This window comes from Schistocerca americana, chromosome X (assembly GCF_021461395.2).
Source record: "Schistocerca americana isolate TAMUIC-IGC-003095 chromosome X, iqSchAmer2.1, whole genome shotgun sequence".
Lineage (NCBI taxonomy): Eukaryota > Metazoa > Arthropoda > Insecta > Orthoptera > Acrididae > Schistocerca > Schistocerca americana.
In genome coordinates, this window is record NC_060130.1 from 301,367,426 (window position 1) to 301,392,379 (window position 24,954).

A 24,954-nucleotide genomic window follows, 5' to 3' on the forward strand; every position below is an offset into this window, starting at 1 on the left:
CAGAGTAAATGTTTTCACATTCATACAATGCAGCACAAGATACATGGGTGAGACACAATAGCTTTTGTACACTTGTGTGTAACTGTTCTACAGCATGGAAACAGAAATAATATGTGGCATAATGACCAACATCTGTTTGTAATCTGTCTCGTGTTCTATTTCATCAAACAGTTTATCTCTTACATGTGTTTCCATACATATTTCAGAGTAATGGATAGCCAACAAAAGCTGCAGAGCTGTCGAACATATTCTACAACATGTAAATGTCAGTAGGAAAGTGAAGAATTTTGCAGACATGATTGATTACTAGTGTTCACACAGTTTTCATATACAATTTAATTTAGCTTAAAGAGTGTAACACTTAATTTATATTTTAGGAAAACTAACACTTCATTCACTTATTTACTGCTCTTGAAAAATTGTAACTCTTTACAATTGGCTTTTGGAAATTATTTGTTCCTGGTAGCTGAGCAATACGACTACTCATCAGTGTCATGGGACAGAAGAGTGAGTGAATGATTGTGTGTGTGTGTGTGTGTGTGTGTGTGTGTGTGTGTGTGTGTGAGAGAGAGAGAGAGAGAGAGAGAGAGAGAGAGAGAGAGAGAGAGAGAGAGATGAAACACTGTTCAATAACTTAAAATAATCAACAAGCTATCTGCATGCACATCAGTTGGGGCACCCAGTTGTGCAGGAAACCAATGCTTTCAACCCCCCCCCCCCCCCCCCACACACACACACACACACACACACACACACACACACACACACACACACATACCTTTTTTCTAGAAAATGTAAAATTGCCAATAACCTACATTCCCATCTTTCAAATATTCACTTCCTATTTATAGCTAATTTAGTGGATAAACCATATCCCATATTACAGCATTCCATTACATACCACAAATGGAACTTAGATTACCTGAATGGGTAAGGCTGTATGTAGTCTTATGTGTAATTGTTTTATATATCCATGCTCCATGCAGTAAATGTCAATAAGAAGACTCATTACAGGAATTTACTTTCAATTATGTAAATAAGTAAGTCTGGACAGTGTGCCATAAGAAAGGGGAACAAATTTGTTTAGTTCATATCCCTTTCAGTGATTGGTACAGTCAGCAGGTCTCTAGATTCAGCAATTTCATGCCCTACCAGTATAGATGCAACTCTTTCATTCATGTATTCCATTTTGAACAAACTGCTTTGTATCATTTTTTCATAACTCAAGTGAAAATAATCTAAGACACACTAAAATTTACACAACCAGTGTATTAATCAATACTTTTGGCAAAGTTAAAATATTATGACCATAAACAACTTCACTTCAGGGCATGGTTGCTTCCACCAATAGACTAGTGAAGCTTTTATGGAGGATTTACCCAATAAAGTCAACATGCTGCAACTTCGTGATTAATTTATGTATAAAAAAATCCTCACGTTGCTGACATTCCCTTAAGCATTCTTACAGTCACTAAATGTACACACACACACACACACACACACACACACACTCTCTCTCTCTCTCTCTCTCTCTCTCTCTCTCTCTCTCTCATCTGTTGCATATAGTACACTTGTGAATTACTAACATTGAGCTCAAATACTTCATATACTTCTTTATCACCTGAACACGAAAGATTGAACGTGAAGCTGCTGGGGTGTTTACTGTTCTGCAATGATACAAGAAATGGGGACATTTTTCAATGCTTACCAGAACATTCCATTCTATTTCAGTATCTATTTATAGTTAGCTGGTCCTGTGACATCGAAATCAAGTAGATGTATTTAAGTAACACTGACAATAAACACACTTAAACTTTTCTGTCAGCTGTTATATACAATACTGCGAATGCAATGTGTAGTGTTACAAAAGCCATGTGTTATGCAAGCTTTAATTTCACGAGAATCCAAATGTCACCCACATTCCACAATTCAGGTATCTCAAAGCAAGATGCAGTCATGCTTCCCAGATACAGGCATCCAACACACAACCAGTGCAGGGATATCATTCTAAGTGATTACAGGCACCAGTCACATTTGCAAAATGGACTGGTAGTTGCTCTCACATTAGAGTTAGCATGCTATTCTCCCGCTATGGTACCACTTCTGCCAAAGCAGACGCAACATAATATCAAGAAGGTGTATGTCTTTCCTATTTTTAAGGTAAACTAAAGCTACACAATCATTACCATATGTAAAGGACTGCGGAATATCACAGCACAGAATTTAAGAATTTATTTAGTGTCTGATAAATGGTTTTAAGGCAGCTGTTCAGCCAGTTACAGATACAGCACATGTACTTAAAATTAATAACTTACTATGAAATAAATCACACAAGCTGCATTAGCATTTTTCATCTACAATCAGTCAAGATGTCCCATTAATTAAAAATATGAGTAAAGATGGCAATACATTCAGATAAAATTATAGTGAAGTCAACATACATTAATATGCAACTGCTGCAGATCCTGTTCCTCAAAATACTGATGTGTCAGTAACTCACAGTTTAAATTACTATTTATGACTAATACTCATGGCTCACTTTCCATTTAGGCACATTGCAAAGAGGGGAGACACAGTGTCTACAATGAATTTTTTTGTCAAATTCCAACACAGACAATTATTTCAAATATGCTATTAGCCCTCATGTAGCCACCCAGCCATTGCCAGAAAGGCTTGAGTCTCTCAAAATTAAACAGTTGTTTTAAAAACAAAGCAGTCAAAACTTAGAATTATTTAGAAAACAAATTTTGCTGTTTACATGACTCACACATATACAATTACAGTAATATGCATCCTGGCTGAATGTACAATTATCACCATAACATATTACTAAGAGCAGGACTGAAGACAACATGAAATCTTTGGTACCATATCAAGACTACTTAGTTCAAAATTACTCTGTCACCAGTCACATGAAAATTGGTTAATTCCTCAATTTGCCACAAAAGCAATTTTCAGTGTCCCTTCTTTTATTTAATCACATATGATGACTCACAGACTAACAGGAAAATGCATTAGCAAAATAAAAATATGGAGAGGTCTGCCATAATTTGCCCTGTTCATGCGAAGTTTTCAGCCTGGGCAATAAAACTTATGTTCATACCCACATGTACTGGAACTCAGACCTACACAAGTATCACACACTGATGAAATTACACCATTTCAATTAACACAGAACATACAAAATTATATATCAGAATACAGTTACTTAAAAAAAAAAAACGCAGGAAAATTAAACAAAGAATTGAAAATGAATGTCACATTGGATATCTATCACATTTCACAGCTCAAAAATATTCCAAAAATTTCCTCCAACAACACACTTGAAAGTTCATATTTTAAAATAGAATACTTTAAGAACTACACTTTTACAATAATTTTTATCACAAGAGTATATTTGGTCACCACTTTTACAAACACCTTGCACATGAAAAATTGTTATGAGATTTGTTCTCGTCTTCAAGCCACACGCTCATATTGATGCACGGGTGAGCGCGAGAGCAAAAACACACACACACACACACACACACACACACACACACACACACACACATATCTACATATACACAAAACGAGAATTTCAGTTTAGATATTTGCGGCACTTTCGTGAACCACAGGTACATGGTATTTTTACATCCTCAAAAGGAAATTTGTAATCATATGTCAGTTCTTCTCCTTGTGGAATCCTACGAAGTGCAAATATTAAAATATGTTTCTTCCCCAGTATGTCCACCACCCGAGAATAGCAGTTGGGCTGAAACAAAATAAAGATGGAATTGCAACACACAATCTTAATGGCCAATTATCCTTACTACTAACAATAAAGATTGGAAAAAAATATGCACTGATGTAACTAAGTAATACTCCATACATTAATGAACAAGCTCAAAACAATAATTCAGCACAAGGAGCATTTACATACAGGATACAGGCACTGAGACAAAGTTCACGCCACAGCTGCTCTCATTCATGTCCTACTAGAGGCAGATCTGGAGAGCTTGCAGCCTGACAAAAAATGTCAAGCACCCGGAAAGGGAGGAGAAAATGACATGAAACTTCACGGGTTCAGATCGATTGTGATGTTACCACAACAATTACAAAATGAAATAAAAAAAAAAAAAATGAAATCAAATTTGCATAGAATTTTGCAGTAAGAGCACACTCATCAGTATGATGATGTACCCCCTGTGGCATTTATACATGCACCGATTCAGTTGTGAAAGGTGTCATAAAGCTGTTGTATTCTCTCCTGCAGCAAGCTGGGCCACAGCTGTTGCAACTCATCCTTTATATCCTGGGTACTGCCACTGGGACGAAATTGATGTCCGAGTTTGCCCCATTTATGTTTTATTGGGGGCAGAGGTAACACATGGTGAGGATGCAACATGTCCATGATTTACCCTTCTGTTGTCCAAGTTCCCTCAGTCTCTACCAGCCATAACCTGAAATCATATCTGATGGCTCCTCATGTCGCGACACCAAGAGTAACACTGCCATGACTCCAAACTTTGGAAGAATGGGACATCGCTGAACAAAACGTGACACCATTCATCAGTGGTCTACTCTTTCTGGATATGGCACCACTCCAAAGGTAGACATCTGTGTTGTGTTAATGGCAACCCACACATGGGATGGCAATTACCTAGTCTGACTGCTGCTAGTATCTGACCAGTGCTGCAGGGTGACACAGAATGTTGCAGGGAGTCTATTACTTGCAATCAGAAGTAGTTGCAGATGTGAAAGGGTTACAATATGTTTGGTGCACAATACGGTGATCTTCCCTCACAGTGGTCAGACGTGGTCGACCAGAATCTTGACGAGAATACCTGCCTCACATTCCCATGTAGTCCAATATCAAACCACTGTTACGTGCAAATGGTCAACAGGTCTGGATATTGCATGACGCAACAAGCTGGCCAAATGGAGACCTACGATGAGGCCCCTTTCAAACTCCGTCAAGGTGCTGCTAACACTGTCTCACCCAAGTCTGCAGCAACTCCCTGTCCTTCACTGACATGGGGACCTTCTGGTCGCAGAAACTCAGTTCAGGATGGGACTTTGTAGGTTAGTAGAATGCCCCAAAGGTGTCCACTCACAGAAGTCTTGAAGCGCACTATCCAGAAAAAAGGCTCTAATGTTTTAAGCGTAGCTCATATGCAACTCATATATGGTTGTAAGTAGTATTCCAGCATACAAGCTAAACAGCTTAGTCAGTGGGGTGCTAGAATGTCATATAGCCGATCCGTGTTCAATCCTACCTGCAAGCTCAATTTTATTTTGTTTTCTTAATCGTTTAAAAAATTATAACAACTTTTAAATAAAGTTAATGACCTAAGGTATTATCAATTAAATCATCAATACTTTCACTTTGTTTATGAAATGGCTGCCACAGGCTATTTAAATTTTGAATTACACTTGTCAATACTTTCTTTTTAAAAAGTTAAATAATTTCAAATGCGTTTTTAATGGAGGTAAATTAAAGTGTCAATTACTATCATTACAATGTTATTACAAAATTAGGCGATATTATAAGCTGTGGAAAGGTTATAAATATTCGCTGTAAATTTGAGGAACTGGTGTCTTTGTAGAAAAGTGCAGTTGCCCTATTGTACATACAAACAAGCAGATGGTCAGGAAGTGTCATGGCCTGCACAGAACTAATTGCACAATGGGCCTTACCTGCTACAGTGCCAGTTCTTTCCTGACTTTCACAGACACTGCAGGATTATGTACTGTGAAATAATATCAGAATTTTGACAATATTGTGAATTAAAAATGTCTGTCAATGAAGACACGGCAAAAGTATCAGAAGCTGCAGATTCATTATACAGTGAAGTGTTGAAGATGATGTTAAAAGATGCGGTTATTTATTATAAAAGCTTGCGTGCTTCAAATAATTTGATTGCACTGGAATCTTGAACGACAATTTCTCATGAAGCCCTGTTGATAGGTGAAGAAATTTACAGACGTACTATGGAAATATTGTCTGAAAAAATGCTTGCTACTGCTGATAAACTTGCTCACGAAAATGAAAATTGTGAAGGTGAACCATTTGAAAAGTATGAATACCACATCTTATTGGATGAATATGAACCAGAAGAAAAGAAGGCAAGAGAAGTAGACTGTCTTTCTTTGGAGCATGAAATTAACATTGTTCTTATTGCAAAGGCTCACCACAGGTGGTAACTAAAAAAAAGGATGCAGCCGGTTAAGAAAGAAGGAACATTTATCCCAATGGGAATAAGAAACAAAAAAAGGAGGCTATCAATTTGATAAGTATGAAGCAATCAGTTCTCGGATGTATCATAATTTTGTTGAAGCCCACGAGAATTATTGGCAAGTGTTTATACAAAATTTACAACAGTGTGCTTTAGCAGCAGCACTACAGTTTACAGATATTGAATTTAAAACTTCTGACAACTGGGTCCATAGATTCAACAATAAGTACGATTTGTCAGCAAAGAGAGAGAAGATTTGTTTCAAGGAAAAAAAGCGATGATCGAAGACATCTTACTTGCTGCAGACACTTTTTGAAACCAGATGTTAAGATTGATACCAAATTTCCACAAAGATTTTGTTATCAAAACTGACCAGGCATGTATTTATTGCAGCATATTTAAAAATTCATTTTGCTCTCTATTTTTACAATTCTCTGATAAAATACTTCGATTTTGGTTGTTTTTTCTATGCAGGATGTCAGTATCAGTCAGTGTACAACAGGACTCGGGCTGTCAAAGAAAGCGAAACTATTTTCATCAAATGACACGACATTAATTAAGTGGCACATACATACACTGTTCTATATGCTCTCACTCTATCTGAAAACATTCTACCTCAACTATGTGTGTATTCACAAGAGGCAACCAGTAACACTGGTCCAAAAAATTATAAAACTGTTGTAATATGTCTTCCAAATCTGGCAAGCTAACAACAGAACCGTACACTGACTTTCTCACCCAGTGTTTGAATTCTTATGTGGGTCAAGAACGGCTTCTGTTAGCTATTCACTTTTAGGGTGAACAAGCAAAGCCTGAATTATACAACATAGTCTTTCAGAATGATGAGAAATCACCAACATGTACAATTAAAGTGGTTCCTCTGATATGTACTGCACTTGTTCAACCACTGATGTCTATTTTCATAGACAAGAAAAAATCTGATAAAGCGTATACAAAATTGTGCTTATCATATAGAAAATAAGAGACACACAAACTCTCGTGAAGACTGTATAAAAATTTAATCAATAGTCCAGCATCAGCTCTCACTGCCAATTTTTAAGGAAATGATCTGATATGCCTGGTTTGCTTCCAGGCTTTCTGATGAAAGAGAAGTTCTTAGGAATGTAATTGAAGTATGTTTTTCCGCAGATCTTTTAAAAGAACATTGTTCCTGTAAACAATCATCCTTCATAATTGTGCAAGATGGCAAAGACCTTATGTTTTCAATGTTTTTACGACAATTATCATTCTGGTACTTGCACATAAAATATGAAATTGACAAATGAACACATTATTGTAAAAATTTTTATATAATTGAAATTCCGCCAAGAATTTTGTGACAGTGGTAATTAATTTACCTCCACTGAAACACATCTGAAATTATTCAATTTTTTACAAAGAAAATATTGATGAGTGTAATTCCCTTTTTGAGTAGCCGTCACAGCCATTTCATAAACAAACTAAAATTATTTATGATCTAACTAATAATACTTTAGGTCATTAACTTTATTTAAAAGTTGCTATAATTTGTAAGATAATTCAGAAAACAAAATAAAATTGGGCCTGCAACTAGAATCGAACCCAGATCGGCCGCATGACATTCTATCACGCTACTGACTGAGCTATTTCACCTGTATGCTGGAATGCTACTTCTGACCGTATATTAGGTGTGTATGAGCTATGCTTAAAACTTTACAGCCCTCTTTCTCGGAATTTTCTGGATAGTGCACTTTAAAGACTTCAATGAGTCGACGCCCTTGAGGTATACTACTAACCTGCGAAGTGTCATCCCGAATTGAATTTCCAAGACCGGAATGTCTCCTTACGATACCATTCAATATCTGCTACTCTTCAGACCCTTTATTTTCTCTACCATTCCTGGTAAAACACTGAACACTAATCCACTCTGATGGTCACTCTACCTGCCTTAGAGAACTGCAACTCAAATCATTTACACATACCCTAATGGGGTGCAACTGTATGTTGACATCCGACAATGTCGTCTGTGTGCTTCACTTTTTTTCGTTAGGCGCTATATATCAGACACTATGTTGCACACAAAATTATCTTGTTATTGTTACGTCAAAGGATGCAAGAAGCTGCAGAATGTGTCTCAAGTGACTTATACTCTAAACAAAAATCATATGAATGGCACAAGATTACATCACTGATGATTTAAAAAGCAAACACCCTGTTGCAAACATAACCTATGTACAAGGGCATGCTGAAAAGTAATGCCTAGTTTTTTTTATAAATAAAACTAACGTTATTAACATTCTACATCTTTATTCTCCATGTCTACATATATGCAACCCCCTGCCGCAAGAGGACTCCGAATTGTAGCGTGTAACAACTATGACCACGCATGGGAAACAATGTGCTGTAATTGAGTTTCAATTTGAAGTGTTCATTCCCACATGGAGAACCCTCTCCTTCAGCATGACAATGCCAGACCACACACACGAGTGCTGCAACATCTGTAACAATCCGACGCCTTGAGTTCACTGTCATAGATCATCCTCCATACAGCCCCAACTTGGCCCCATTCAATTTTCATCTGTTTTCATCTTGAAGACTTCACTTTAACAGTGATGAAACTGTGCAATCAGAGGTGAGATTGTGGCTCCAGCAACAATTTCAAACATTCTACAGTGTCAAAATCAACAAACTCGTGTCTCACTGGGGAAAATGTGTTCATCACCACGGTGAGTACGTTGAGAAATAAGTATGTTGACATGAAGAATAAAGATTTAGAATGTTAAATAACATTTGTTTTAATTAACAAGCTTTACGAGTTTTCACATAAAAAATGCAGAGGCATTACTTGTCAGCATGCCCTCATTCATTTCATTTCCTGCCAACACCAGCAGATAAGCAAGCATACAGAAAATATGGAAGCCTAAGTATCCAAAGGTTCACTATGGTGCATGTGAATGCTGATAGTGAACCACTATGGTTACTGTGGGGCAGTTCACTAGTATTTGTTAAGTGTCCAGACACCTATTAGAGGACATTAGTTTAAGGTGCGATCACACTTCACCTTTGTGTCGGCTTGAATTCTGCTGGGGAAGCTTTCAATGGGATGTCCGAATGACTGGAGGGAACCAAAAAAGGTAGTGATGTTTGACAAGGATTGATGGAGGATGTTGAAAACGATCAAAGAAGGGTAGCTTGTTTATCACTAAATAGGGGGGAGAGTGTTGTGGATATGATTAAGTGAGCTCGGGTGGCAGTCATTAAAACAAAGGCTATATTATTGTATGTGTGGTCTTCTGTTGGACGTATCTGACAGAACAGACACCTTGATAGTAATGATAACCTCAGTGTGGTTGCACACTATGTCTGAACTCCTACAGGAATCAGTTAAAGGGGCATGCAATGAGGACAATAGATGGTAGATTGTGTGTGTGTGTGTGTGTGTGTGTGTGTGTGTGTGTGTGTGTGTGTGAAAAGTTAAGAATTTGGGCTGCAGGGGAAGTGTGTCCAGATAGCTGAAGCGGTCAAGGTGATTACTAGCATAAAGCGAGAATTCTGGGTTCGAATCCCACTCCGGCACAAATTTTCTCTTGTTGCCACTGAATTTAATTCTATGCTCAATTGCAGCTGAGACCTGTATCTCTCTTATACCAAGTACATAATTTTATATACGACCACTGTATCAAAAATGTTATCTGTTCTACTGAATTGATAAATGAAAACCAAATATTGTTACCGGCTATAAGGCTCATAGAGATTGTCTGAGTTACGTGTAGCGAACTCTTTCACGGACAGGGGTGGAGATGTACAAGGTGCCCATCACACTTCAAATGTGAGTAATTTTTATTATTCAAAATTTACAGAGGCCACCATTCTTGTCTGATACCTTTCAACTGATGTGACAGCAATCAACCAGTTCAAGTCAGTTCAGGGTGAATCATCACCACCACCAAAGCCGCCTTGCCAATCAAATCACATTGCAAGAAGACCCGACCTGCGAGGTAGAGGGCTCTCAGAGCTGTAACTAAAAAAACTCTCTCTTCCATTTCGGCCCACCATCTAGAGAAGATGCTGAATGGCTTATTTCCTTTAGCTTTGAATTTTGCGTTTACCTCCAAGATGAGTCTGGAGCAATTAAGAGTTATCTTTTCCTGTTCCCCTGGTAATCCTCGCCACATAATTCCCATCGGTAAATAAACCAATACGGATTCTTTTTCCAGACCTGAGTGCCGTATATTAATTACAAGCCCACAGCGATACTGAATACAACCCTTGGGGGGAGGGGGGGGAGGGGGGGGGGGGGAGGTTGGGATACAACAGTTATCAAACAGTTTATGAAATTTAACAATGGATATTGACAACTGTGGAAGTCTGAATTTTCTTACTATTGCACTGGCATTCTTATTACTTCCGAAATACGTTAGACATTAATTATCTCATCGTCCATGGACATGCACAAACAGGCACTTCTTCCATTCCACTAGCATGACAGGAATCTATATCTTAATATTTTGAGACTATGGTCTTGTTCAACTAAAAAGAAATACAATTTGTATTTTACTTAATTGCTTATTTTTATTAAGATGTATCCTCACTAGTCTGGAATTTGTATGAGGGCATCCTGAAAAGCAATGCCCTCGCTCTGCATTTTTTATGTGAAAACTCTTGAAGCTTTGTACATAAAACAAATGTTATTAACATTCTACATCTTTATTCTTCATGTCTACATGTTTGCAACCCTCTGCCGCTAGAGGGCTCCAAATTGTAGCATGTAACATAACTATGTCTGTGCACAAGAAACACCACGCTATAATCAAGTTTCGGATTGGGAGAGTTTATTTACACATGGAGCATCCCCTCCTTCAGCAAGATAATGCCAGACCACACACCCAAGTGCTGTGATATCTGCAATAATCCGACGTCTTGTGTTCACTGTCATCATCATAATCCTCCACACATTCCTGACTTGGCCCCCATCCAATTGTAATCTGTTTCCAAAACTTAAAGGACATCTTTGAGGGCTTCACTTTGATGGTGATAAAGTGGTGCAAGCAAAGGTGAGGTTGTGGCTCCCTAATTAAAGTCAAACATTCTACAGTGTTGATATTAAGAAACTTGGTCTCTCGTTGGGAAAAATGTGTTCATCAGCAGGGTGACTATGTTGAACAATAAATACATAGCATGAAGAATAAAGATGTAGAATGTTAATGACATTTGTTTTATTTAAAAACTCCAAGGGCTCTCACATAAAAAATTTTGAGGCATTACTTTTCAGCACGCTCTCGTAGTATGTACATTTATGCTCACTTGTAGCACCAAGTAACTCTGGCAATTTTAGCCAAATGTATGTTTTGTTACTAACAGTAAGTAACAAAACTACATTTGCATATCTTTTAGAGGATGTGAGGAAAATAATGAAAACAATGTATGAGAAACAACAGAAAAGTATAACAGTATGAAGAAATGAGAAGAGCTATTCATTCTGGGTAGACACCACAATTCATCAGGAAATATGGCAGATCACACACTAAAAACAGAAAGAAAATTATAGAAGCATCCCACCTTTTCTTATATGTTTTCACAGTGTATGAAACAGGTAAGAAAACAGATAGTTAATGAAGAGAATAATGACTTTGTGCATGTAATGCCAATTGAGATGTGAAAATCTAATGAAGGTACGAAGAAAACCACATAGTTGGATTGTGGAAAGACAGGCAGCGAAATTGATCATGCCCTTTCATAGGAAATGTGCTGACATTCAAATGATTCAAGTGATTTGGGGATGCCACATGAGCAGGGGTAGCAAACCAGCAGCCCGCAGGCCAAATGTGGCCCACATTTTTGGTCCGTGGAGCTGTTTCCTGTGAAAGAAAAATTTACTTCTATTTCACGTGAAACCTCCAAAAAAGTTCAGAGCAGTACGGACTGCACAACTGGATACGTTTCTTGCACAGTGCAGGTGAAACAAGTGCCAGAAGTAGTCAATACATTCCATATTTAATTTTACTGCTAACTCGCAATACTACTGGCCATAAAGATAGCCCTTCATGTGTATACTTGGTGCATATTTGATCGCAATAGACCTACCATCACTTCACGTACATAAAGCCAGCTTTCATATTTTTATAGATAATTTGCAATGCTCGCCTTTAATTTTAGTATGCTAGCATTTATTTTATGCTTTCAATTATGGTGAGCAGGTACACCAATCGACATTAGCAATGGTTTCTGCCTCAGTACCTTCTTTTTATTCTAGTAGTATAAAATAAATAAATAATTGTAAAATCCATTTTTATTGATGACTTTTGAGGATTCCGCCTTACGAAGGTAGAAAAGGGACCATCTAGCGCAACTTCAGCCACTTGCCTTTCTCTCTTACTTACAGCAACTAATAATAATGTTATCGACTTGAAATGTATAATAGTTTTAAGAAACAATCATAAAAAAGAAATTGAAATGGGGGTCGAAATTTTAAAGTAAGACTGCTAAGTTTAGTGAAGCATATGTAACTTTTTATATTTACAATACATGATGTTAAGAACTAAAATATCAATTGCCTCCTACAGCAGTTGAATATTACTCTCAAAAATCTCAAGAGAGAAGACTATGAAGTTTCCCAAGTGCGGATGATACTCAAATGAAAGACCGATAACTCGACAAGCAGTGTGGCTCTGTGGTAGAATGACAGCCTTCCATGTGGAGGGCCAGGATTAGCGTATGTACATAGTTGATTTATATTTTCAAACATAGTTGCATGCTCTACAACCACTTCTGTGAAGCGTGAAATACATAAAGATTGGGAAAAAATGAAAAAGAGTAGTGCTTGAGAGGTAATTGTGCATTGCTGGTTTGAGCCTAGTTGCAGTAATTACTACTTTAGTTTTTTCCGTTCAGTTCGAATAACTACGTCTTATAAATATATGTTAATTAGCACATATTTAATTTTCATTTTTATGAAATATACATGTCTTTTTATTTATAATTACAAATCAAACACAAAAATCCAGTTTTCATTGTAGATATAAATCCCCAATCACCAATCCTTTATAAATAAATTTGTTTCAAAAAAAGAAAAATGTTTCAAATTAATTTTTTTCCATTGTTATGTACCCTACACTTCATATAAATGCCTGTGGAACACAAATCTATCTTTAAGTATTTAACACAACTGGGAATCGAAGGCCACCCATGTGGAAGTTGGGCATCCTACCACAGAGCCATAAAGCCCATCAAAACTGTCCACTTGCTTTATAGTGATAAACAACTTCAGGGAACTTTAAAGAAGATTTTGTAGGAATTTCTGAGAGTTTCATCGAACTACTTTAGGTAATTGATATTTGATTCTGAATGTCAGGTACCATACACATAAAAAAATTACCAAACTCTGATTCCTGTGTTGTCTCTTTGTCAGTTTCAGACTTATGGTAAAAAAATGTCTGTTTCAGTTCGAGAAGTAAACTTCATATGATGTCAACTAATAAACAAATAGGACCTAAGAAAAGGAAAAGTGCAGAGAGTTGAGAAATTTTCAAGACAAGTTTACTGCAAACTATTTTTTTGAGGAATATAAAACAAAACCCATACGTCTGACATGTAATGAATGTGTCTCAGTTCCAAAAGAATATAATATCCAATGGCATTATGAGACTAAACATGCAGTTACATTTGGTAAGACAATTTCGACAAGATCAGGTAAATGACTTAAACAAGAAACTTTCTACTCAACAGCAGATACTTACAAGGGCGAATTCAGAGTCAACTTGCTACGTAAAAGTGAGTTATGCAGTAGCTCTAATACTGGAAAAGAAATCAAAGCCATATTCAGAAGGCAAAATGGTTAAGGAATACTCGCTGAAATTGTGTCTCCAGGAAAGAAAAAGTATTTATAAGAAATACGCCTGCCTCGTCAAACTATTACTAGATGCTAGAAGTGTGGACGACATTGGAAGACAAAACTGAGATAATTTAAAAAATGGTGCATCTGAGTTTATACCTTATTCTCTAGCTTTTGATGAATGCACAGATATGGCAGATACTGCCCAAGTGGTGATTTATGTCAGAGGTGTTGATGCCTGTTTTAATAAAACAGAAGAATTAGCAGAATTGTATCCACTTGAGGATACGATGAAGCAAAGAGAATTGTTGGAAGCAGTTATATCGACATTAGGTAACTTTTTGTTAAAACTTAAGAACCTATTGGGGCTAAAAATACATGGTGCTCAGATGCAGAGCATGATAACATTTCATATTATACAGAAGTAAGATGGCTAACCAGTGCAAAAATGTAGAAATGAGTGTTTGATTTGAAGCAAGAAATACAATCCTCTTTGAAAGCAAGTCAATGAGGCTCCTAGAGTTGAAAGATAAAGAATGGCTTTCCGACTTGCGTTCTTGTTCGATATAACTAGCCACCTAAATGATGTTAATGCTCAACTCCAAGGAAAGATCAACCGAATAATGTCCTGGATGATTTTATTTTCACATTCAAAATGAAACTTGGGTTTCGGGAACAACAATTACAAACAAAAAACTTCACCCATTTTCCTACACTGTCAAAGCAATCGTATGTCAAACAGCCGGCAGTGGTTAAATATGCTTCTTTGATATCTGATTTAAAACATGAATTCAAACACCGATTTCAAAATTTTACGAAACATCGTCTGCTATTTTTCTATACTTTCTATGCCATTCTCCATAGAAATGAGTTCACAGAGGCTTTTGCAAATGCTGCGAAATGCGATATGATGTGATGCACAGTTAAAAGAGAAATTTTATCAAGTTGCTTTGGAAGAGTTCTATAAAACATATTTGGACAATTAGAAATAGTCAGCATTTTACAAACATGCTTTAAAAATAATTTGATTATTTGGAAATGCTTATGAGTGTGAACAGCTTTTTAGTTGGATGAATTACACCAAATCACAAATGAGAACACGAATTACTGATGTTCATCTGAAAAATTGCTTGCATGTAGCAATCAACACTGGCTTGCTCAGTTTAGTCAGTCAAAGCCAGACATCCCACTAACAATGTATTTCATTAAATTTTATAATAAATGTTCTTTCCTCAGATTTGTTTTATTTTCTTTAAAAAGTAAATTAATATTTCTTAGTTGTTTTGGTTCATACAACAAAAACTGGTAATGCAGCCTGCGAGGAAATTCCCTTTCAAAAATTTGGCACACCTGCCAAAAAGGGTGGCCACCCCGGCTGTATGAGGATTTCCCCCAAATACGAGTCCAGTGTCTTAACTCTTGCACCGTCTCACTCAGAGGGGACTGGAGCAGAAGACGTAATTTGGACCGTTATAAGAATGAAGTGGCTGGAAAGACATGTAGTTAAAGGAATGCGTGATAGATGGACTGAGGAAGTTCTTTTCTGGATTCAGAGAGATAAGAAACGACTGGAAGATTACCTGATAAAATATGCAGCAGTAACATGGTTGCACATTCATGAAGTCTTTAACACATGGAAAAGTCCAGAAAAGACGCTTTTTAAAGCAGCAGATGTATGTCAATGTGAAGCATAATATTGTGTCTGTATGTTTCCTGCACAAACTGAAACACTATCTTACCATTTTTGTTTGTCAGTGCTATGCCAAGAAAATTTATTTTGAATAGTTTTTTGTGTATGCTGTTTTACATCCTCAAAAAACTGTATGAAATGTAGTATACATTTATATATCATAAAGGAGCACACTCAAGCTATTGTTAGCTCATACATCTATGTACATATGGTTGTATTGCAAGTTCTTACTTAGGTAATAAGATCTTAAATATTATTTTTCAAATATGATCTTTTATTTTGTGATACTTGTGCATAGTTGTTACATTAACCATTCGTGTGTCAAAAATATAGTTTGCTATTAAATTTACATTTTTAATAAAAATCAATTTATATTGTATGTAAAATACAGAATTGTCTTTTGTTCTGAATTATTTGTCACCAATAAGAATTTTGTCTAAGTTCTTAATATATTTATTATTTCTGAATTCTGTTTGTTTGTTTTAGGTGTTATTTGGAATTTTTGCCAAGATGCTCATGTAGCTTTCTTTTTCTGCTCTATGAAGACTGGAACACTCTGCAGTAGACATAAGCACTATGTCTACTGCAGAGTGTAGTTTTTCTCGTAGATGTATACTAAAAGTGGAGATGTTGTTTATGATTTTGGTTATATGTTCTTTGTATGTTGTAAATTTTCATCCTGTTTATCCCATTTGGAATACATCACAGTCACTGCACTTAATTTTACATACTTTTGAGTGGTCTTTGCATAATTTTGATTGGTCATGTTTTTGAGTTTTGTCCGTTATCTTCATTCCTTGTTTATTCTCTGTGCAGATGCTAATTTTAACATAAGTAGTACAGAAGGTTTTACTTATTTTTTGAGAAATATTTCCCATACATGGAGGCATCACAATTTTTTTTTTCTTTTTTCTTTCCACTTTTGCTACAGTAATTTCTTCATTTTTGTTGCAAATTTGGCCCTGGTTTTCTTTCTGTACATGGAATATATTAGAATCATAGCTGTTGTGCTGTTTTATGTGCTGGTGGGTCACATGATGAATTATAGTCATTTGTTGGTGGTTTACAACATGTTGCAAATTTATGGTCATCATTATCGTTAGCTATTTTTATACCTAAGAAGTTTGTGTTCTTGCCTGTTTCATATCCAATGGTAAATTTGATGCTGTTATGCATTTTATTAATTTGTTGGTGAAATTAGTTAAATTTTGTCATGATTTCCAAGAAATAGAATGAGTGTATCATCAACATCATGACAATGATAAATGACATTATCTGCCCATTGGATTTATTCACAGAAAAATTTACTTTCCCATTAATCTAAAAATATTTGCCTGGGTTCCTGCAAGGCAGCTACCCATGACCACGTACAGGGTGATTACAATTAAAGTTAAACTTTCAAACTGCTGTACAAATAACACCACTGATCAGAATGGCGTCAAATTGCAACGGAATATTATCGGAGAAGGGGGAAAACGTAGGACAGAAGAAAAATAAATGCAGCAATACATGGCACTGTAAGCATCATAATTTAATAGTGGTTGACTACAAATGACAAATGAATCATACAACAACGCCTAAGTTGTATGTTCGGCATTAAACAAACTGCACTACTCAGTGTGCATGGGTGTACAGGTGAGATAGTGTTAGTTACATAAGCCCATATACCACGGGAAGGTCATATCACATTGGATGGGAAAAATCGGTTTTTAATCATCCTGAGACCAAAAACTGCATAAAAATCATAAATCTCATTGGTTTTTAACTGTCCTGAGGCCAAAACCGGCATAAAAAGCATCAATCAAAATCAGATCGAATCATTAATTTATGTGTGACTGGCGCAAAACATGTTCACTATGTTGTCCACTGTTTTCTGCAACAAGTTGAAATCAAGAAACAGCATGTTCCACAACTAATTGAAGTATTTCCGAGGTGAGGTTCAGAATGTGTTAGCAATGTAATGAAATCCTAAACTCAGATTGGAATGTATACCGCAGAGACAGGCTGGACAGTGAAGGGGGAGGCATGTTTATAGCAAAGCTATTGTGACTGAAGGATAATTTGGAAAATATTTTGTGTAGATTTCCCCACCATGTTATAGTTCTGGGTGGAGATTTTAATTTGCCGGATATAGACTGGGAGACTCAAACGTTCATAACGGGTGGCAGGGACAAAGAATCCAGTGAAATTTTTTAAAGTGCTTTATCTGAAAACTACCTTGAAGAGTTAAACAGAGAACCGACTCGTGGCGATAACATATTAGACCTTCTGGTGACAAACACACCCGAACTATTTGAAACAGTTAACCCAGAACAGAGAAGCAGCGATCATAAAGTGGTTACTGCATCGATGATTTCAGCCGTAAATAGAAATATAGGTAGGAAGATTTTTCTGTTTAGCAAAAGTGACAAAAAGCAGATTACAGAGTACCTGACAGCTCAACACAAAAGTTTTGTCTCAAGTACAGATAGTGTTGAGGATCAGTGGACTACGTTCAAAACCATAGTACAATATGCGTTAGATGAGTATGTGCCAAGCAAGATCATAAGAGATGGAAAAGAGCCACCATGGTAAAACAACCGAGTTAGAAAACTGCTGCGGAAGCAAAGGGAACTTCACAGCAAACATAAACACAGCCAAAGCCTTGCAGACAAACAAAAATTACGCGGAGCAAAATGTAGTGTGAGGAGGGCTATGTGAGAGGCATTCAATGAATTTGAAAGTAAAGTTCTATGTACTGACTTGGCAGAAAATCCTAAGAAATTTTGGTTTTATATCAAAGCGGTAGGTGGATCAAAACAAAATGTCCAGACACTCTGTGACCAAAATGATACTGAAACAGAGGATGACAGACTAAAGGCCGAAATACTAAATGTCTTTTACCAAAGCTGTTTCACAGAGGAAGACTGCACCGTAGTTTCTTCTCTAGATTGTCGCACAGATGACAAAATGGTAGATAACGAAATAGATGACAGAGGGATAGAGAAACAATTAAAATAGCTCAAAAGAGGAAAGGCCGCTGGACCTGATGGGATACCAGTTCAATTTTACACAGAGTACGCGAAGGAACTTGCCCCCCTTCTTGCAGCGGTGTACCGTAGGTCTCTAGAAGAGCGTAGCGTTCCAAAGGATTGGAAAAGGGCACAGGTCATCCCCGTTTTCAAGAAGGGACGTCGAACAGATGTGCAGAACTATAGACCTATATCTCTAACGTCGATCAGTTGTAGAATTTTGGAACACGTATTATGTTCGAGTATAATGACTTTTCTGGAGACTAGAAATCTACTCTGTACGAATCAGCATGGGTTTCGAAAAAGACGGTCGTGTGAAACCCAGCTCGGGCTATTCGTACACGAGACTCAAGAGGGCCATAGACACGGGTTCACAGGTAGATGCCGTGTTTCTCGACTTCCGCAAGGCGTTCGATACAGTTCCCCACAGTCGTTTAATGAACAAAGTAAGAGCATATGGACTATCAGACCAATTGTGTGATTGGATTGAAGAGTTCCTAGATAACAGAACACAGCATGTCATTCTCAATGGAGAGAAGTCTTCCGAAGTAAGAGTGATTTCAGGTGTGTCGCAGGGGAGTGTCGTAGGACCGTTGCTATTCACAATATACATAAATGACCTTGTGGATGACATCGGAAGTTCACTGAGGCTTTTTGCAGATGATGCTGTGGTGTATCGAGAGATTGTAACAATGGGAAATTGTACTGAAATGCAGGAGGATCTGCAGCGAATTGACGCGTGGTGCAGGGAATGGCAATTGAATCTCAATGTAGACAAGTGTAATGTGCTGCGAATACATAGAAAGGTAGATCCCTTACCATTTAGCTACAAAATAGCAGGTCAGCAACTGGAAGCAGTTAATTCCATAAATTATCTGGGACTAGGCATTAGGAGTGATTTAAAATTGAATGATCATATAAAGTTGACTGTCGGTAAAGCAGATGCCAAACCGAGATTCATTGGAAGAATCCTAAGGAAATGCAATCCGAAAACAAAGGAAGTAGGTTACAGTATGCTTGTTCACCCACTGCCTGAATACTGCTCAGCAGTGCGGGATCCGCACCAGATAGGGTTGATAGAAGAGATAGAGAAGATCCAACGGAGAGCAGCGCTCTTCGTTACTGGATTATTTAGTAATCGCGAAAGCGTTACGGAGATGATAGATAAACTCCAGTGGAAGACTCTGCAGGAGAGACGCTCAGTAGCTCGGTACAGGCTTTTGTTAAAGTTTCGAGAACATACCTTCACCGAAGAGTCAAGCAGTATATTGGTCCCTCCTACGTATATCTCGCGAAGAGACCATGAGGATAAAATCAGAGAGATTAGAGCCCACACAGAAGCATACCGACAATCCCTCTTTCCACGAACAATACGAGACTGGAATAGAAGGGAGAACCGATAGAGGTACTCAGGGTACCCTCCGCCACACACCGTCAGGTGGCTTGTGGAGTATGGATGTAGATGTAGATGTAGATGAATGTGTGCCTTGAATGCAGCTAAGTTTGCAATCGGAACACTGAACACAACGTCTTTCAGGCTGCCCCACAGCCAGAAGTCACAAGGATTAACATCAGGTGATTGAGACGGCCAGGCTGTAGGGAAATGGTGGCTGATAATTCTAGCATTTCCGAAACGACGCTTCAGCATCTGCTTTACTGGATTTGCAATGTGTGGAGGTGCACCATCTTGCATAAAAATAATCCCATCCACACATACATGCTGCTAGAGAGCTGGAATGATGTGGTTGTGCAAAAGACTCTCATAGCACTTACCACTGACGGTACAGGTAAAAGGTCTGGAAGCACTTGTCTCTTCGAAAAAATATGGCCCTATGATAAATGATGTCATAAACCAGTACCACACAGTGACCTTTTCAGGATGAAGTGGTACTGGTTGATCTGCGCATGGATTTTCTGTTGCCCATATTTGACAATTCTGTGTCTTGACATATCCTGTCAGATGGAAGCGGGCTTCATCTGTCCACAAAATCTTCCACGGCCAATCATTTTCCATTTACATACGAGCAAGAAATTCTAAAGCAAAGGTCTCTCTTGCTGGCAGGTTAACAGGGAGCAACTCGTGCACATGGGTAATTTTGAATGGATAGCAAAGAAGGATGTTTCATACGATTTTACGCACCATGCTCACAGGTATGTCCAATGTTTGGGCAATTCTCCGTATGCTACACGTTTGCACACCACGACGACTCCTGCATTGCTGTGGCCACTGCTTTAACTGAGATTGAATCAATTCGTTTCCTCCCTCTACCAGGTTGCACACCAAAAGAACCCATCCTTTCGAATTTCCAAATCATTTTCTCCAGACCCACAGCAGTCATCGGACCAATGCCTTTTTTCAAACCCTTCAGTGTCCTGAACTTCCACAGAGAGACATGTGCATAGTCATCATTCTTGTAACGAGCTTTAAAAGCAGAGTGCGATCCTGCTGTGAGACAGTCGTGGCACACGTTGCAGATGCAAAAGGAGGGTAAGCCATGTATCCGGTGTGTTTATACGAATTTCAATGGGTCATGCGCATGACAGGTGTTTCCATTTACGTATTCTGACACATACAGCGCCACCTATAAATTTTCACATTATTTTTTTTCTTCTGCCATATGTTGGCCCCCTTCTCCGATCCATACGTTTTCCCCCTTCGCCAATAATAATCCATTGCAATTTGACATCATTCTGACCAGTGGTGTTATTTCTACAGTGTTTTGAAAGTTTAAGTTTAGTTATCACCCTGTATGTCTCTCTTTGGGAAGTGAAATAACTGTGTGATAGCACACTGATCAGTTTATATATTTCTGGCTGGCTACTCTTGCGAAATTTTAATAGGTTACTCCTTATTATGTATATAGCGCCAATAATTTGCATATTTGTGTGCAGATTAGTGACATTTAATGAGATGAAATTGCCACTTACTAATCCTTTTGTATCTTTAATCTGATTTATTAGGTCCATGGTGTTTTTATCTGTACATTTCTTTGTATGTGTGTATTATTAGTTAGGCAACTGATTTAGATTTTAGTAAGTATGCTGGATTATTTATGTAATTTACAACAGGCCTCAGAGAAATCTCCTATTTGTGTATTTTAGACTGTGTTCTTAGTTTAGGTGCTTGTGGATTCACTGCTATACAACTCATTTCCTTGCTAGAACGTAGAAAATCACATTTCTTAATTGCTTGTTTAATACATGTCTGAAATTTGTTTGTACGGTCTCTCTCTAATCTCACAATGTTATTAACTCTGAAAAATTATTTTTACACAAAAAAGTCTTCTTTATGCATTATCTCAATTTCATTGTCTTCTTTATGCATTATTACAATTTCACTGCTTTTATTGCTGTAGCATTGTTTGATTGTAATTTTAAGTTTTATGAAAGACTGATCATTCTTATTGACAAATTTTGAAACTAATGAAGTAGAATTATTCCAAAGAGTATTGTGGCAGAGACATGGTTTGGTATTAAATCCATAACGGCCCATAGTAAATTATCATTAGATACAGCAAATAAAATTGACATATTGTTATAGATACAGCAAAGTTACCAACAATGGAAAAGAACCACATATGCAACAAATCCGCAGGTTTCATTAATAAGATCAGTGGCAGATAATTCAGAAAAACATACAATCCTATGTTTTACACACAACATAAATTGATTTTCATCAAAGATATAACTTAATACCAAACCATGTCTCTGCCACAAAAATTGATAATGTAACAACCATGCACGAACATGACAAAACAAAAGTAGATCAAATATGAAAAACGACATTTAACAGATTAAAAAATTAATACACACACACAAACACACACACACACACACCGGGTGATCAAAAAGTCAGTATAAATTTGAAAACTGAATAAATCACGGAATAATGTAGATAGAGAGGCACAAATTGACACAATGCTTGGAATGACATGGGGTTTTATTACAACCAAAAAAAATACAAAAGTTCAAAAAATGCCCGACAGATGGCGCTTCATCTGATCAGAATAGCAATAATTAGCATAACAAAGTAAGACAAAGCAAAGATGATGTTCTTCACAGGAATGCTCAATATGTCCACCATCATTCCTCAACAATAGCTGTAGTCGAGGAATAATGTTGTTAACAGCACTGTAAAGCATGTCCGGAGTTATGGTGAGGCACTAGTTTCGGATGTTGTCTTTCAGCATCCCTAGAGATGTCGGTCGATCACGATACACTTGCACTTGCACCTGCACCTTCAGGTAACCCCAAAGCCAATAATCGCACGGACTGAGGTCTGGGGACCTGGGAGGCCAAGCATGACGAAAGTGGCAGCTGAGCAAATGACCATCACCAAACAATGCGTGCAAGAGATCTTTCACGCGTATAGCAATATGGGGTGGAGCACCATCCTGCATAAACATCGTACGTTCCAGCAGGTGTTTATCAGCCAGGCTGGAGATGATGCGATTCTATAACATATCGGCGTACCTCTCACCCGTCACAGTAGCAGTTACAAAACCAGAATCACACATTTCCTCGAAGAAAAAAGGCCCGATAACGGTAGATGTGGTAAATCGAACCCATACCGTGACTTTCTCGTCATGCAATGGAGTTTCCACAACAGTTCTAGGATTTTCGGTAGCCCAAATTCTGCAGTTGTGGGCATTGACAGACCCTCTGAGTGTGAAATGAGCTTCGTCGGTCCACAACATGTTACTCACCCAATTGTCATCTTCCCCCATTTTTTGAAACGCCCACACCGCAAATGCCCTCCGCTTCACTAAATTGTCAGGTAACAGTTCATGATGCCGATGGATTTTGTACAGATAGCATTGGAGGGTACGCCTCAGTGCCAACCAAACAGTAGTGTATGGAATGCCGGTGTGACGTGCGACTGCACGAGTGCTGACTTCCCTGTGCATAGATGAACACGCTACAGTCTCCATTTATTCCTGAACTGTCTCAGCAGCATTACGCCTTGTGCCACTATGGGGTCTATCATCTAGACAACCCGTGGCTTCGAACTACGAAATCATTCTCGCCACAGCTGCATTTGTCAACGGACCTTTACCCATTCAAATCCCCTTCCTATGGCGATAGGATCGTAACGCTGAACTAGCACATTCCCCATTCTGATAATACAGCTTCACTAAAAGTGCCTTTTCAGGTAACGTCAACATGCTGTGACTGCTGGTGCATCTGATTCTCTCTCTCTCATTACAGCTCCTTTTATACACGATTGTCACGCGCAGTCACTGACGTTTTGCTGTCCAGCGCCATCTGTTGGACATTTTGTGAACTTTTTTTTGTTCTAATAAAACCCCATGTCATTCCAAGCATGTGTGTCAATTTTTACCTCTCTATCTACATTATTCCGTGGTTTATTAAGTTTTCAAATTTACACTGACTTTTTGATCACCCGGTATATATATGTGTGCTGACAATAGCTTTATGTATCTACCTGTTGCCTGAGAATGAGTCATCACTTTAAACTGGTAGCAGTACATAAAATATAACATGCAGCTCTGGTTGGTCATTATTATATTAGTATGCATTTAATATGAAATTATTATTTTGTTTTCTTTCTTGTATTTGAATTTTACAGTTTGTATCTTTCTTGTGTGGTTGTCCTTTCAAAGACGATTTACAAAAACAGTGGCTAATATTCACAATATTGGAAATCCCTTGGGAAGACCTCCACTTTGCAGATACCATTAATGTTCATTCTCATTCTCAAACACTGTAATTTTGCTCCTTTATCATTTTGTTATTGTTTTTAGTCAAATGTAACGATAAATCATTAATATCATATGCAGTTAATAGCAGGTAGGATCAACATGTCAACACTGTTACAGACATATACCACAATGTTGGTATCAACTACACAATCACATAAAGAAAAGGCTGCCATATTGCAGTTCTTGGGATCTGTCAGATACAGTTATCACCAATATGCAGGCAAAGGATTTTGAAGGAACATTACATGCTCTCAATAATTTATTACACATGCAATAAATGTAACATGCAAAAGATCTAAGCTAGTTGTGTCTCATATGGCACTGTTTGAAATCTTTGATGATTTTTTGGGTACCCTCTTTTTTAGTTCGGTTCCATGTAAAAACAAGCTTCATGAAATTGGGGATCACCAGGAAAAGGGGACAGGCACCTAGGACTTCAAAATAAGAGGGGGGGGGGGGGCGGGGGCAGAGGGGAGATACCATCAACTTCATGATAAATTCA

The 24,954-nt window shown here is 37.7% G+C and overlaps 1 protein-coding gene across 1 annotated transcript in view; it reads right to left on the reverse strand.

Moving 5' to 3' along the window:
• Positions 1–761: 761 nt before the first annotated feature.
• LOC124555974 (histone-lysine N-methyltransferase trithorax) overlaps positions 762–24,954 on the reverse strand; it is a 220,142-nt gene continuing 195,949 nt past the window's right edge. The window contains exon 14 of the mRNA XM_047130020.1: positions 762–3,754. Within this exon, the coding sequence (XP_046985976.1) occupies positions 3,581–3,754 (174 nt within the window). The 3' untranslated portion in view covers positions 762–3,580. The remainder of the gene's footprint in view (positions 3,755–24,954) is intronic.